This window comes from Tursiops truncatus, chromosome 1 (assembly GCF_011762595.2).
Source record: "Tursiops truncatus isolate mTurTru1 chromosome 1, mTurTru1.mat.Y, whole genome shotgun sequence".
NCBI classification, from domain to species: domain Eukaryota; kingdom Metazoa; phylum Chordata; class Mammalia; order Artiodactyla; family Delphinidae; genus Tursiops; species Tursiops truncatus.
The window spans coordinates 72,283,115-72,298,685 of NC_047034.1; the positions used below are offsets into that span (position 1 = coordinate 72,283,115).

The 15,571-nt window shown below is 54.0% G+C and overlaps 1 protein-coding gene across 1 annotated transcript; it reads right to left on the reverse strand.

Moving 5' to 3' along the window:
• Positions 1-3: 3 nt before the first annotated feature.
• DCST1 (DC-STAMP domain containing 1) lies at positions 4-15,163 on the reverse strand. The gene is made up of 15 exons (XM_033861514.2): positions 14,971-15,163; positions 14,611-14,685; positions 10,207-10,335; positions 9,721-9,860; positions 8,765-8,981; positions 8,520-8,663; positions 7,738-7,859; positions 7,187-7,344; positions 5,017-5,116; positions 4,796-4,891; positions 4,531-4,657; positions 4,029-4,145; positions 3,403-3,545; positions 3,168-3,281; positions 4-650 (listed from the first exon to the last, which is right to left on the reverse strand). The coding sequence occupies exons 1-15, from the start codon at positions 15,161-15,163 to the stop codon at positions 396-398; spliced, it is 2,130 nt and encodes a 709-aa protein (XP_033717405.1). The 3' UTR covers positions 4-395.
• Positions 15,164-15,571: the final 408 nt, after the last annotated feature.

Genomic DNA, 15,571 nt, shown 5'->3' on the forward strand with positions numbered 1-15,571 from the left:
CCCAGAGCCAGGCTCCGCCCTCGGAAGGCCCCGCCCCCACAGCGCGCCGGGTCCCAAAGAGGCGTGGACCTAGCCCATGACTCCGACTCCCGCACGGCCAGCGCTGGTCTGCACAGGGCTTCCCGGCTACTGTGCAAAATAGGAGCCGAGGCCCGGTCCGACCGCCTTGGGAGCCGCGCCTCCACCCGGCCCTGGGTCCCGACGCCTTTCTAGCAGCTTCACTGCCCTCTGGCCTCAAGTCAGCCGCCCCGCTCTGTCGGATCAGGCGGGCCGGTTCTCCCGATTGCCCGGCTCACCCTCCCGTACCGGACCCCCGCGAAGCGCGGGCAGCAGGCGTGTACAAAGCATTTTATTAAACAGGAAGGAGCGGGTGGGAGAGCCAGCAGGACGCCTCTTCACTCCGCGTAGTTAGCATCGTCGTTGCTGTCGCTGTAGGCGGAGGAGGAGAGCTCCTCGCGGGGTGTGCAGACCGGGCACCGCTGCCGCATGTCGTTCCAGCACGACCGGCAGTACACTGCCTCGCAATCCGGCGTAGGGCACACGTAGGACTCGGGCGTCTCGGGTGCCTGGCACACCACGCATCGCCTGCGCAGCCAGGGGCGCAAGAGGGGCAGGCAGCGGCGGTGCAGGATGTCCGCCAGGTGGCGGCGCTGTTGGGAGGCAAGGGGGGTTTAGAGCCTGTTAGCGCTTCTTGTCTGAAGTCTCAAGGCCTGACTATGCCCACATGTTGGAGAAAGCTAGATTGGGCAAAGACCCCTGGAGGGCGAGGGTGCTATGCAAGTGGGTCCTAGAGAGGCTCCCTCACTCCGTGATGGAGAGTGGGAGGATGAAGCCTCGATTCTCTCCCAGCCAGTAACAGCAACTACCAGCATCACGTTACCATAAATCGCCTTATTTGATTCTCACCGTGGGGCTGAGAAGTGAGTAGGACAGATAAGACTATCACTATTGTGTTCTCCCCCCACTTTACAGATGAGAAAGATGAATCTCATAAATGTTAAGTGACTTCCCCAAAGGCACAGACTGAACAATCAAACCTGCCTGGACGCAGGTACCCTGATTCCAAATCACAAGCCTGGCTCATTATGCTCTCTCGCTCTCCCACCCTCTCTCCGCACAATTGCCAGGAATTCTCAGGCCACCTTACCAGATGCTCTTTGCTCAAGAAACTCCAGGGGGCACTTCCCTGGTGGTCCAGTGGTTAAGACTCCGCGCTTCTGGTGCAGGGGGCCCAGGTTTGATCTCTGGTCAGGGAACTAGATCCCACATGCCACAACTAAGAGCCTGCGTGCTGCAACTAAAAGATCCCGCATGCCGCAAAGAAAATCCCACAGGCAGCAATGGGGATTCCGCGTGCCGCAACTAAGACCCAGAGCAGCAGCCAAATAAATAAATAAATATTTAAAAAAAAAAAAAAAAGGAACTCCAGGGGTTGGGACTTCCCTGGTGGTCCAGTGGCTAAGACTCCATGCTCCCAATGCAGGGGGCCCAGGTTCAATCCCTGGTCAGGGAATTAGATCCCACATGCCGCAACTAAAGATCCTGCATGCTGCAACGAAGATCCTGTGTGCCTCAACTAAGAGCCATTTATTTATTTGGTGCAGCCAAATAAATAAATGAATATTAAAAAATAAAAAAGAAAGAAAGAAGCTCCAGGGGCTCCACTGCCTGCCAAACAAAGGCAGAACTCCTGGGCTTGGCCTTCTGAGCCTTCCACAGTCTGGTCTCTTTCTAGCCTCTGCTCCAACTTACCCCTCCCTGAAATTTGCATCTTCTGTGCCACTTTCTCCTTAGACTAGCTCTGGCACTTGGCATTCCCTTTGGACTCTGAGTCTTTGCACATTCTGTTCCCTTAGCTTGGAATGAATGCTCTTCACATTTCCATCTACCCATCAAAATCCAGTTAACTCCATGATCTGGTCGTGGAATCATAGTATGTTCATTTTCAGTGAGTTTCTTAGGAGGCTGGATCAAGATGGTGGAATAGAAGGACATGGAGCTCACCTCCTCCTGTAATATGTTCATTTTTTCATCAGACATTCATTCAGCCCCTACTGTGTGTCATGGGAGTTGGGGGATCTAGGCACTGGAGGAAAAAGTTAAGCAAACACAGTCTCTCACTTTTATGAGCTTTGTTAGGGCTGATTAAATAAGAGTGACTGCCACTTGTTTTTTAAATAGTATTGGGCACTGTACCGAGAAACTGTAAGTAAATTAACTCAATTCAAACAATAACCATGTAAGGCAGATATTGTTATCATCATCTCTTTTTCAGGCAAGAAAACTGATGCTTGGAGAGGTGATCACTTGCCTAGGATCACACAGTGACAACTAACACGCGTACAGAATTTGCTATGTGCCTGCACCGTGACAGTGAAACTCATTTAATCCTTACTACAACTAGATGGAGTAGTTAACTCCATTTTACAGAAGGGAAAGACCAAGGCTCAGCATTTATGTGTGTTCAAGATCACACAATTGTCATAGTAATAAGGGGAGGAGCCAGGATTCAAACCCAGACTCTCTGGCACCAGAGCCCCACACCTGACCACCACTCTATTACTGATCTCTAGTGAGCAGGCCTTACAGATCTGTCCAAACTTCCCATTCTTCAGAGGAAAAACTGAGGTCCAGTGAAGACCATGGCCAAGGTCACACAGCTTAATGAGGGAGTGTGGACTGGAGCCTGCTTCTTCCCACGGTGTGCTCTTTCTGTATACTGCGTGCCCCTTCATGAAGCCTCCCTGATCCCCAGCCCACCTGCTTCCCCTCATCCACCAATCTCCCACCCCACCCACCGATGGGACTGCACTGAGGTTCTGGTCTGAAGCCCTCTCAGAAGAACCTGTGGCTTTGTCTTGGGTCCCTTGTTTCTGATGAACCCCTCTTGCTCTCCTTTGACCTGATGGTATCAAATCTGATTCCCCTTTTCTGCCTGCTTCCCAATGGTCCACTTAGGATCTCAGGCTGGGCTGAATCCTGGGGCACAGAGATGGACACAGCCTTGACCTCCAGGAGCTGGATGACCAGGGCCCTTGGCATGCATTCCATAAGAACTCACTGAGCATCAGTAGGCCTGGGGCCTTGGTGGGGGCTGGGTGGACTGAGGGGAGATGCCTGTCCCCCTCAGTTCTCAGACCCAGCCAGGGGCACAGGCCTGGACTTACAGGAGCCCTCTGCTGTCGTGCCCGTCTCACGATGGTGGCCCTCCTCAGTTGGGTGAAGGCTGCTCTCTTCCTCAGGAGATCGTTGTAGAGGAAAAGGATCCGCTTCTTCTCACGCTGGGGCCAGGGAGACAGTACAGAGGAGGAAGACATTCCCCAAAGATGGGGCTTGTGGGGAGCTGGGCTCAGGCTGGTGTGTTTGTGTATGCAGGGGTGGAGAGGGCAGGGTGAGGCGCACCTTGGGGAAGTAGAAGGCTACGATGACCCTCCGGAGCCGGTAGCTGAAAGCTTGGAGCAGGCAGAGACACACTAGCAGGCCGCTTGGTAGTGCAGCCCTCAAATAGGCCCTGGTACTCAGGAGCACGGGCTGGGGCAGGCAGGCTGGCAGAGGAGGCAGGCGTGTCAGGGATCTGGCCAGGCCCGGCCGCGGCTCTGGGTTGAATTCCCCATGCCAGTGGGGTGTGGGTTAAATCTCTGATTACCCTGTTCTCCTCCTGCCTGCCCCTCACCCTGCAGAGCTGTGCTGTCGGACTATAGCCACTAGGCCCATGAGGCTATTTGCTCAACTTGGCACAGATGTAGAAATTTTCCATCACGGCAGAAAGTTCTGTTAAACAGCACTGCTCCAGAGGGCTGGGACCATCTGGCCCCAAAGCCCCAGCCCTCAGACTCCTCTGACCCAAGTCTGTCATCCTCCAAATCTTCAAGCCTGACCTGATGTTCCCTAGTTTAATTTCTCCAATGCAAGCACGCCAACCCCCATCTTGCCACAGCCAAGGCCCAGTCCCCCAACTCTTTGTCTTGGAAAGACCCTGGCCCTCCCAGCCCTCAATTCCTCTGATCCAAACTTTCAGCATCACTCACGCATGTTGTTGGATTCCACCACCGTCTCCGAGGAGGTGTTCAGGGCTCCGATGGTATTCCGAAGAAGCCGGGCAAGCATGGAGTCTCCCCCGACTTTCACCTCCAGTTTATGACTGCCTGAAGCCAGGATAGGGAACGTGGTGTGTGTGGGGCGGGGAGTCAGGAAAGAGTTGGAGTTAAGGGGATGGGGCAGGTTGGGGACTGGATGTAGGGGAGAGGTCAAGGCATACAAATACTTCTCAACTGCACGGGACTTTCCATCCCTTCACTGAGTACTAATTCCTCCTTTTGGTAGATATAAAGGGGGGTGGAAACAGAGGGCCCCAGTGATAGCTGTCAGGTTGCAGGGTTGATATTTGACCCTAAGGAGGACAGGGAGGGGCCGAGATGCAGAAGGAGGTGACGAAATTGGAAGAATTAGGGAGGGGTGTGTGCACAAGGGTGGGAGTTCTCCAAGGGGGTGTCTCTTGGGCCTGGAGCCTGGAGTGGGGACTGGGCTCACTGCGGAAGGAGTACTGCACAAAGGAGTGGTGGCGGATGGTGTCGAAGATGGAGTAGAGAGCCCAGTCCAGGCCACACAGCAGTAGTAGCAGCAGCAGCACGGGCAGTGTCTCCATGAGCTCCTTCATCTGCCAAGGGAGCAGGAGGGTCAGAGCTGGGTAGCGCCTTTGGCCCTGGCATGGAGTCCCCTCTGACGCCTTTGCCCTCCCTCCTGCAGATCCCGCCTCTAGTAGGATCCAGGGGCCTCCCCTTCGTGCCATCCTCACCACATTTCTCATTTCTGTGGCCTGGATAGTGGGGTCCCAGGGGAAGATGACGGTTTTCTTCTCAGCGCTGCGGAGTGGCAGCAGAGTCCGCTTGCCCTGGGAAAAACGTCCACATGGTGAGAGCACTGAGCGCCCTCTCCCTTTCCCCTCTGCCCTCCTGGAGCGTGAAGCCACACAGGGCACAGAGCAGGGCACCCTTGGGTAGGGCTGTGCCCACTCACCAGCTTCTTCCTGCGTTCATCGATCTGACAGAAGTAGGTGCTGATGTAGATGTTGTCGAAGCGGATGTCCCCGTTATAGCTGTCCACATAGGAGAAGCACCTGTGGACGAGGGTGTCTCCATCGCCTCCAGGTTCACCCACCCCCAACCATGGGCTTCCCTGACGCACAGTCAGCTGGCCACCCAGCATGCACCGAGCACCACCTGCGTCCTAGAAGAAGGCTCTGCCCTGCCCTCCAGCAGTCCACGGTCCAGTGAAAGACATGCACATACACACGGATGAGACATAACAGAGGTGAGGAGGGGAGGGAGCGTCGTGTAAGTGCATGCGTGTGCCTGGGAGGTAGGGGAAGGTTTCCCAGGCATGGAACTTCCAGGATGAATATCAGGCAGAAGAAACAGCAGGAGCAAAGGCACGGAGACAAGGAAACCCCTCGAGGTTGAAGAAATCACCTGATCCATTGACTCCCACGTTCACCTCTCAAGTCCCTGCCTCTTGGCCGAGCCCTCAAAACATCTCTCGGAGGTCACTTCAAGCAAAACTCGTCTCAAGCATCATTTCCCTTCTCCTCTGACACACCCTTGCGTGTGGCGATGTTTTCCGTGTGTGCGTGTGTGTGCCCGTGCAAATGTAACTCTCCTCTGTGTATCTCCCAAAGTCCCACATAATGACTCAGTTTCCTGAGGAAAAAATGTTAATTGTTGGAAATGTGTTTAAAACTGTATAAGTACATTAAATAAGCTCTGTAAACCGTGAAACATAAGTTCCAATGCTGTTGGTTCTGGGACCCTGTAAAAATCCACATCTTTGCCTTTAGAAGTAACTATAAATGCAAAGAAAGACTGTGGGCGCCCCCTTGTGGAGAGACCTAGCGCTGTTGGGCCTGGGCCTCCTGAGTCTGGTCTCCGCCCCTCAGCCAGCTCAGCCCCTTCAGAGAGTGACCTCACCCAGGTTGAAAACCTGGAAGTGGCTTTTGACTCTGTGCCTCCTTCCTTCCCTCCCCAAGCTGGCTCTGAGACCTGCTGCACCTTCCCCCTACCTCCCTCCATCTCAGGCCAACTTCCTGCCATGCCCCACTCCACTCAGGCTCCCTAATCTCTGACCCAGTTTGGCCTCCCTGCCTCCAGGCTGTCCCAGTCCACCCTGCAACCTTGCAACTGTGGGGCAGTTCAGGGCCCTCCTGCAGGGATTTCCAGACTGTTCTGGCCATGCCCACTTCAGCCCAGTCCTCAACCCCAGCCTCTGCCTTCCACATCCCACAAATGCCAGATTCCTGGTCCAAGAGAACACCTTTCCTCTTCTTGACTGTAGCTCCCCATCTGCAGCCTTTTGAAGCCCAGTTATGGCCCTTGCAGGGGCCCCTCCTCGGCTCCCATACCAGTCCCGAGAGACAGTCCATAGTACAGCCCTTGAACCATCTCTGGTTTGTGGATGCCTCGCCTGCCTCCCCTAGACCCTGAGCTTCTTGAAGGCAGGAATATGGCTCATTGATCTTCGTCGTCCCACAGGGCCCTGGGCACACACATAACCACTCACCTGCTGTCACTCTAAGCCCCACAAACAGGGGCAGAGAGAGCAGGCGCCCCTGTGGCCGCCCTTGCCCAGCCCCTGCCCATCTCAGGCATTTGGGGGTGGAGACAGGAAATAAAGGGTCCAGAGGTCAGCAGGGAAGCTGAGTGAGGCTCAGGGCAGCCCAGCTGGATGCCAGGCTGGGTGGGGTTGAGGACTTTGGTCCAAATGGAGGGAAAGTAGCAGCCAACGCAGCGGGCGGGAGAAAATGAAAGCAGAGTTGGACGATAAAAATGGCACAAAGTCAGAGCCAAGGGGAATATGAAGGGCAAGAAAAAAAATCAAAAGTCAAAGCTAAAAGTGGAAAAAAAAAAAGTCAGCGTTGGGATAAAGGCCGGAAGGAGGTAGATGAATGAAGACGGTCGCCCTTTTAAGGTGGTGGGAACATGGGTAACTGTTTCTTCTGACAAAATGTCCACATTTCTCTTACCTTTGGGTAAACAGCGATCCCAGCTCTGTAAAAAGGCAAAGTTAAAGGCGCAAGAACATTCACATTCAGAGTCGGAGGAGGGCCCTGCAGCTCCATTCTTAGGGCCTCCCTCAGGGCAGGTCTCCAATCTGGAGCGGAGGAAGGGGCATCTGGGTGGAGGTCAGGACTCACGCGTGGAGGACGAACAGGAAGGTGCAGGAGAGCAGCACGTGCAGCAGCCCCAGGATCCACTCGAGCCGGGCCTCCTGGCGTCTCACGTAGTCCCGCACCTCGGTGCTCACGTGTTCCCAGCTCGTGTTGAGGCCCAGCACCCCAGCCCGCTTCTCTTCCTGGTGGACGGCCCGGGTGCCGACTCAGAGGCCCAGACCCAGCCTCCCAGCCTCTCTGTGGCTTCTCTCCCCTGATGCCCCGCTCCTGTCCCCAGCTCTTCCCAGGACCTTTAGGAGTTGCCGCTGTCTTCTGTTCGCTGCCCTCCTTGACACAGTCTTTCACCTGTATGAGCTGACACCTCCTCACACCTGGCCGACCACCCATCCAGAGGCAGGTCCCTGTGCCCGCCGCAGGCTCGGCACCCTCCCTCTCCTGTCACCCAGTCCCAGCACCACTCCTCGTCTCTTCCCCCTCCCTCACAGCCAGCCACCTCCCTCCTGTGCCCACTCCCTTGCTCTTTTCCTCACGCCCTGTTCCCTGTGCCCCCCACCCTTACACTGCCCCTCTCCTACCTTGAGGTTAATAGTGGCTGAAAATTCCCCCTCCAGGCCGCGAATAGACTGATTGAGGGAGTCATAGGTCTGCCCAAAGTTGCCTTCTACTGGGATGCGACTACGGCACCAAACTTCCATCACTGGTGGACAGGGGGACCAGGTTAGGGGCCTCCCTGGGCCCGGCCTCCAGTCCTCCCTTCCCGTGATCCTCTTCATGCTGCTTTTTTGTCTCTCTGCCCATGACTTTCTTTCTTTCTTTTTTCTGCACTATGTGACTTGTGGAATCTTAGTTCTCCCGCCAGGGATTGAACCTGGGTCCTTGGCAGTGGGCGTGCAGAGTCCTAACCACTGAAAGTCCCCGCCCATGACTTTCTACCACCCCGAGTCTTTCCCCTGTTTACTCTCCTTGAATTCTTTCCCCCATTTTTTTCACCTGTCTATAACCATACCAAACACTAACTAATTATGACAGCTGATACTTAATAGAGCCATTCCTCTGTGGGCCAGTTCTGTTACCTGCTTTACATGTATTATCCCCTTAAATCCTCAAAACCCCTAATGGCATGAGTACTATCATTATGCCCATCTTTCAAATGAAGAGACGAAGCTGAGAGCCTTGCTGTAAACTCACCTGAGTCACAAAGCTGGTCAGTTGGAAGGGCTGGACCCTGAGGATGCTGCGTCCTCAGAGCCGAAAGCCTCCCCTCCTGAATGCCTTCCTGCCCTGCACCTACCCAGCGGTCCCCAAGGACTCAGATCCCTAGCCCTGCTGCTCCCCTCCCTCCTGCCACTATGCTGACCCTTGGCAATGCCACAGAAGAACTTGAACTTCATGGGCAGGCAGAGCAGGTGGTTGAGCAGTGGGACCCAGATGCGTTGAAGGCACTCTCTGTGCTTTTGGTCAAACCAGCGGCGGCAGTTTATCATGGCCTTGTTCACCACATCTGCGGGAAGGGGCAGTGCGGGTCTGAGGTCCCCACACCCTGACCCGGAGCCCTGGCCCGGCGGCCCTCCCCGCCCTCCCCTGCCCAGGGATCCCCCTCACGGGAGCAACGCAGCTTGGTCTTCAGCTCATACATCTTCTGTGTAGAGAGGCGGTGTCTGAAGGCTGAGGCGCGGAGGGTCTCTCTGCCTGGGGCTGTCTCCTCCGAGCCCTCGGCATCCTCGGGCGCGTATCCACTCTCACTGCTCACCTGGGCATCCAGTTCCTCAAAGGTGTTGGTGATGTTCTGAGTCTTGGCTTTCAATGACTCTTTGCTGCTCTGGGGTCGGAGGGAGGAAAGGGGTCAGGCATGCGAGCTTAGAGCTTCTGCTGCCAGACAGCCTGTTCTTCCCCTGTTAGCCAAGCTTTGGGCTCTTACCTCAAGCCTATAGGGAGCCTAGGCCCAGAGATGGCCTCTCGTCTCAAACAGTCCACTGTTCGTAGTGCTTGGGAGCCCCCTCTCCTCCCCAGGTGCCTCTGCTCTGCTTACATCCCAGGCTCCCAGCTCCTCCTGAGGCCTCCCATCCCAAGTCCTGGTTAGTCAAGGAGGGGTTCCCCAGGTCCTTGGACTTCACCCCTCATCACTAACCTCTCAGGCCATTGTGCCATCTCAATGTCCCTGACTCCCAAGCCCCTCAGCCCTTCTCTCCCCAACTCCTCAACTTTCCAATTCTTCTAATCTCCAGTACCCAATTCCCTCATCCCCTGATCCTCAAAGTTTCCAAACTCCTCAAGGCCAGGGCCCCCAGTTTCCTGACGTTCTAGCTCATCTGCGCAGAGTACCACCTACTCAGGTGTTTGGAAGTGTGTGTGTGGTGTGTCCCAGTGGCTGCGGGCAGGGGCTCTCCTGGCATTGAGTGTCCAGGGATCAGGGCACATCCTGCAATGTTTGGGAACAGTTCTGCCAAAAATGCCAGTACCGCCCCCATTGGGAAACTGTAAGTCCAGGGTCCCAGCTCAGGTCATCTAGGCCCTGCGGGGAGAGGGACCCCTAGGCCCTGCCTGTGTAGGGTCCTGACCAGCAGGTCCTTGAACACTGCCCGCAGGGGGGCTGTGGAGACACGCCAAGCCGAGCGGGTGTTGTTGATCTGCAGCTCCACAGTGCAGCCGAGCGATGCTATCACCTCATTGAGGTTGTGCCGCAGGTTGGCCACTGGTCCTGGGGGAAGATGCCCTGGTAGATTATCTCCCTCTAGAGCCAATTAACTTTCTTCAGCCCATCCCTAGCTCCTGCTCTGCGGGCAGTGACCACCTTCTAGAACTGTACACTGATGGGGCTCAGAAGCTGGTGAGAGGTCATCTCATTCAACCCCTGATGTTTTTCTCTGTGTAAACTAAGGTGGCCCAGAGATGTGGAGGAACTCTCTCAGGGACACACAGCAAGTTGGAACAGCTGGGATTAGACCCCCACTCTTTCTCCTTCTCCAGGCCTGGCTCTCAATGGATGGCCCACCCAGGGTCACTGCTTCAGTGTCACTAACTGGTACCCAGGGGCACACACTCACCCTCATAGATGGCGGCCAAGGCATATCCCAGCACAAAGAGCCGGCCCTCCTTGCCCAGCATCTTGGGTACTAGCAGGAGGCTGGCGCAGCGGATGTGAGGGGAGGTACCCCAGCCTATGGCCCCCAAGCCTGTCAGGAGAGCCCAGGAGGTGGTGAGGCAGAGTCAGGACGCTAAACCACCAGGTTTGCAGAGCACACACCGCCCCCCCACCACCCCGCACAACTCCCTTCTAGAACCATCACTGTACTGCCCTTGTCCCATTTACACTGACTCTGATAGGCCTTCTAGACCACTCATTCATTCATTTATTGAAGAGCCATTTACGGAGTTCGACTGTGTGGCAGCCTGTGGAAGGGCTTGGAGAGATGGCTAGAGATTGAAAAGCCATGGTTGGTGATTGACTTGGTGTGTGTATGAGTGTGTGGGTTTGTGTTAGGGAAGGGGGCCAACACTTCCCTTTTCCAGGCTGGATTCACACTAACCCTAGGTACTGAGGGAGAAGAGAGAGCAAGAGAAAAATTCTGGAAACAGGCACTGGTGCTCAGAGCAGTGAGAAGAGAGGCCACAGCCACCTCAATATTCCCCGTGCTCTGACACCTACAGCACTCACCATCTCGGTCCCTAATTTTAGCCCTTAATCGTGTACCTCCTGGTATGTTTTAGCAGTTTCACATGTGTCTCCCTGTGGTCTCTGCAGGGAGACAGTGAGCTCCTTGAAGCTCGTAATCCAGGGAGAGAGACAGACGGGTAAACAAATGACTGCAACACCAAGTGCTAAGTGCACAGGGAGGTGCTTATACAGAGCTGTGGGAGCCAAGGAGGGAGCGGGTATTTCTGCGGGGGTGGGTGGGGCTGGGAAGGCTGGACAAAGGAGGTGATGTGTCAGCTGGGCCTGGAAGATGAGTAAGTGTTGTTAGGCATTCCAGGCCAAAGGAACAGCATAAACTGGTCAGGGAACCTAGAAGATTCCTGTGTGGATAGAGCATTCTCCCAAGGATCGCCAAAGCAAAATCCCAAGTCCTGACTCTTCCCTCCATCTGCACTGCCCTCATAAGAGTCCCCAGCGTCTCTCACTGGGACTAACTAGTCCCCTAGCTCCTCTCTTGCTAACCTAAACTTCCATTTTCACAAGGCAGCCAGAGGGATCTTGTAAAAATGAAATCCGATCATGTCCCTTTTCTGCTGGAAACCATGCAGTGACTTTCCGTCTCACTTGGGAACAAATCCAGACTCTCCTAATACGGTCGACCGACTCTCGTGATCTGGCCCCTGACTACCTTCTGAAGTGATCTCATGCTCCTCAGCCCTTTGCCCACCATGTCCGCCCACGCTGGCCTACTGCTGTTCCTAGAACTTGCCAAGCTCATTCCTCCTCTCAGGTCTTTGCCCTCGCTGTTCCCCCTGCCAGGAGCACTCGTCCTCCTAGAGTCTTCACCTGGCCGGCTCCACCAGCCTTTTGGCCAAGACTCAAGCTGAGGACGACAGTGGATAAATAGTTGTCCTACATTCTGAGGATGATTGATTGTTGACCAAGCGTTGCTCTACATTCTAAAGAGAGCCCCGTGGAGCTTGCTGGTCCCAGTCTGGGCTTTACCAAAAGAGCAAAACTGGTTTTACACCCCTCTACCCCAACCGGTCTATACAAAGGCAAGACCAGAAATCTGAGTTTTCTGGACATAGAGAGAAGTGGTTAGAGTTGGCAGACATGGGAGGAGAGTCTGAGGAGAGGATGGGTGTTCACTTCCTCATGCCCAGTGACAGACTCCAAGAGAACCCTTCTGAAGCTGGTGCTGCAAGAAGGGGAACCCGGCTCATCCCTCCCAGCTGGACGCCCGCTGAGCTGCAGAGCCTGGCAGGGCCACCCCAGGGCTGTCACTGGAGCACAGAGAGGGAGGAGAGTTCACGGACGTGCTCAGCAGGGCCTCCCGGGAGTGTCAGGGAAACATGAACATGGAGGGTGGTACTCGCTTCTCATCATGACAGGGGAGAGGGCAGCTGCAAGGGGCCCTGCTTTCCCAGTTTGGCAGGGCAAGGATGTGTGCATTTCCTTTGGGACAAGCAGACGTGTGGAGGGCATCAGGCCTCAAGCCATCCCTCTGGGATGGGGACCCTCTGCCTGCTTGGGTGGAGGCGTCTAAAGGTAAGAGGCTGCAGGTGGCCTGTAGGAGCTACAGGGAGCTTCATTCGAAGTCAGTCAAAGAGAACTGCCCTCAGCAGGAAACTGGGCACTGTGCGGTCCACACAGAGCCTCCAGCGGGACCATGAATGGGCCCCCCGAGACAGCCAGGATGTGAGCACTCGCCGCACAGAGGCGGTGGAATTCAAACAGTATCGATGACTTCAGACTTTTGTCCCTTTTCCTCTAATTCTTCTAATCCCCTTTCTGACATCAGAAGAACCAGAAGGGGAAGGAAGTGGAGAAAAACAGTGAGTGAGCAGGCTGTGCCCCCTTCTCCACCGCGGGACCTCACGCCAGGGATCAGGCCTGAGCTGCGGGGCAAGGGGGCGGTAAGGAGGGAAGATGTTTGAGAATGGACGTGAGATTGAAATCTTGACGTAGACTGGATTGGACCTCTTAAACCCTAAAAACAGTCATAATTACTGAAGCAGGACTAGGTCTTCTAGATTAAAATCACCAGAAAGCTAAGGGTCTGTGTGAGAGGTCATCAGTGGGAGAAAGGTTGGAATACAGTGGTCAGGGAAAAAGTAGTTTCCTGTTGGTATCCCATAGAGGTAGATCATTCAGTGAACCGGGGATGATGCCATGTCCGAGCCCCTTGCCTGGGACAGTGTTAGGAAGGGACACGTGCTGTCGCTCTGACCAAAGAGGTGTGGGGGAAGTTGGCTGGGGGGTTACGGGAAGTTTTCTTTGTTCTTATAAGAGACATGAGGAAGGAATGTTCTGCTCTTTTGACACTCCTGTATGAGGATGTGATGCCTGGATTTGCTGCAGCCATTTCATGACCCGAAGAGGAATGATGTACAGACCAAAGACGGCAGAGAAAAAAGTCAAAAGGAAGCTGAGTCTTGGTGGGTTTACTGAGCTGCTGAATTATCCAAACTCCAAAACCACTCTACCTTGAAACTTGTGATATGAGATGATAAACTCCCTCTATGGTTAAACCACTTTTAGGTGGGTTTTCTGTTCTTGCGGCCCAACACCTCCTGATACGAGGTCTCCAATCAAATGTCACCTTCTCTGAGAAGCCTTCCCTGACTACTCAAGCTAGCTCCCAATCCCTTTCTATCACATCCCCCGGTTTACTTTTTTCATAACACTTGTCACCATCAGAAATGCTCTTGTTTATTTCTTGTTCATGTGTTGTCTAACTCTCTCCACTAGAATGTAAACTTGAAAGAGAACGTAAACTCTGAAAGAGCTGGGTGTGCGGGTGTGGGGTTGGGGAGGGGGGAAGTAGTTGAAGGGAATTAAGAGGTACAAACTTCCAGCTATATAATAAATAAGTCACAGGGGTATAATATATAGCGTAAAGAATTTGGCCAATATCCTTATTGACCAAAATATGGCCAATATTTTATAATAACTTTAAATGGAGTATAACCTATAAAGATATTGAATCAATATGCTGTACAGCTGAAACTAATATAACATTGTAAATTAACTGTAAATTAACTGTACTTCAGCTGTACAGCTGAAACTAATATAACATTGTAAATTAACTGTACTTCAATTAAAAAAAGAACATGGCCAATAATATTGTAGTAACTTTGCACAAGGACAGATGGTTCCTAGACTTATCATGGTGATCATTTCATAATGTCTGAAAATGTCAAATCACTGTGTAGTACACCTGAAACTAACATAATATTGTACAGCAACTATATGTCAATTAGAAAAAAAAAGAAATCATTATAAAAAAAAGAAATCATTAGATTTACATTGTAGCTGTCACTGCACATGTATATATACAAGTATGCACTATACATTACAATGTATGTATGTGTGTGTAATATGTGTTATATATATTATAAGCTCTAGGAGTGTAAAATTTTTTTTTAAAGTGCTGGGTGTTTGTCAACCTTGTCCACTGCTGAATCCTTAGCAAGTGGTCAGTTAGTGCTAAATGAATGAATGAGTGAATGAATTGAATTTATCAGGAGCAGCAGGAAACAAGACCAGAGAGGTCAGGAGAGATAGGGATTATGAATGGTCGTGGGGTTTGGACCATATCATGGGGGTAATAGGGAGTCCCTCAGATTGGGGAGACTCTAGTGGGCAAGGACTGTGTCTTCTTCTGTAGACTGGGGGCCTCTTCCCTCCTCTCAAAGGCCAAAACAAGGCTGAGGCTACAAGGGACACTTGGGAACAGAAGAAACAAGTGCAGACTCCTCCCTGGGCACCCAGAGCTGGGCTGTGTCCCTGTCCCTAGCCCGGCACTAACCCACCAAGCCGTACAATGTCACCATCTTCTGATCTTCATAGATGTTCATAGGGTTCACCAGGAGCTGAAAGAGACCTAAGGATACAGGGTGAAGCCAAAGGTCAAAAGATGGGGCCCTACGGCTTTCCTGGTGGTGCAGTGGTTGAGAGTCCGCCTGCCGATGCAGGGGACACGGGTTCGTGCCCCGGTCCGGGAAGATCCCACATGCCGCGGAGCGGCTGGGCCCGTGAGCCATGGCCGCTGAGCCTGCGCGTCAGCAGCCTGTGCTCCGCAACGGGATAGGCCACGACAGTGAGAGGCCCGCGTACCGCAAAAAAAAAAAAAGATGGGCCCCATCCCTGACGTCTGCCCTGTACTCACCTATGGCCAGGAGCCCCCCGGCGCCTGCCCCCAGCAGGAGAGCACTGACCGGAAACTCGCCCGGCTGGCGCCACAGGAATCGGCTACAGGAGACGGGCAGCCCCCAGCTCAGGAACCTCTGCACCGCTGAAGGGTCGAAGAGTTTAGCCCAGCGAGGCCAACATACCACGCTTCCGGCTGGGGCGTGATTCATTAGGTTTAGGGGCTTGCAGCGGGGTAGAGGCTGGGGGAACCCGGATGAGGGTGGCAGGAACTTGGGGGATCCTGAAGGAGGATGAGGGACCCTGGGGAAGTGGGGCAGACATGAGCGAGAGAAGAAGAAAGGGCTAGGCCGGAGGAGGGCACTGGATGAGGGGGTGGAGGCTGGGGGACCCCAAAGTGGGGGAAGGTGCTGGGGTCCTGGAGGAGAGATTGGGTGAGAGGAGTGGGGGCTGGGAGCCGCTGGGAGTCACGGGGAAGGGTCGGGGTCTCTGGTGACTGACTCACTGGTGTGGGGTAGTTTCCTTTTTTGCCCTTTTGCTCCGTTCTGATGAGGTCTGATGGCCATAAGTGTGCTCTGGATGAACCTCTCTCCTCCCAGAAGTCTCCTCGGAGATGTCCT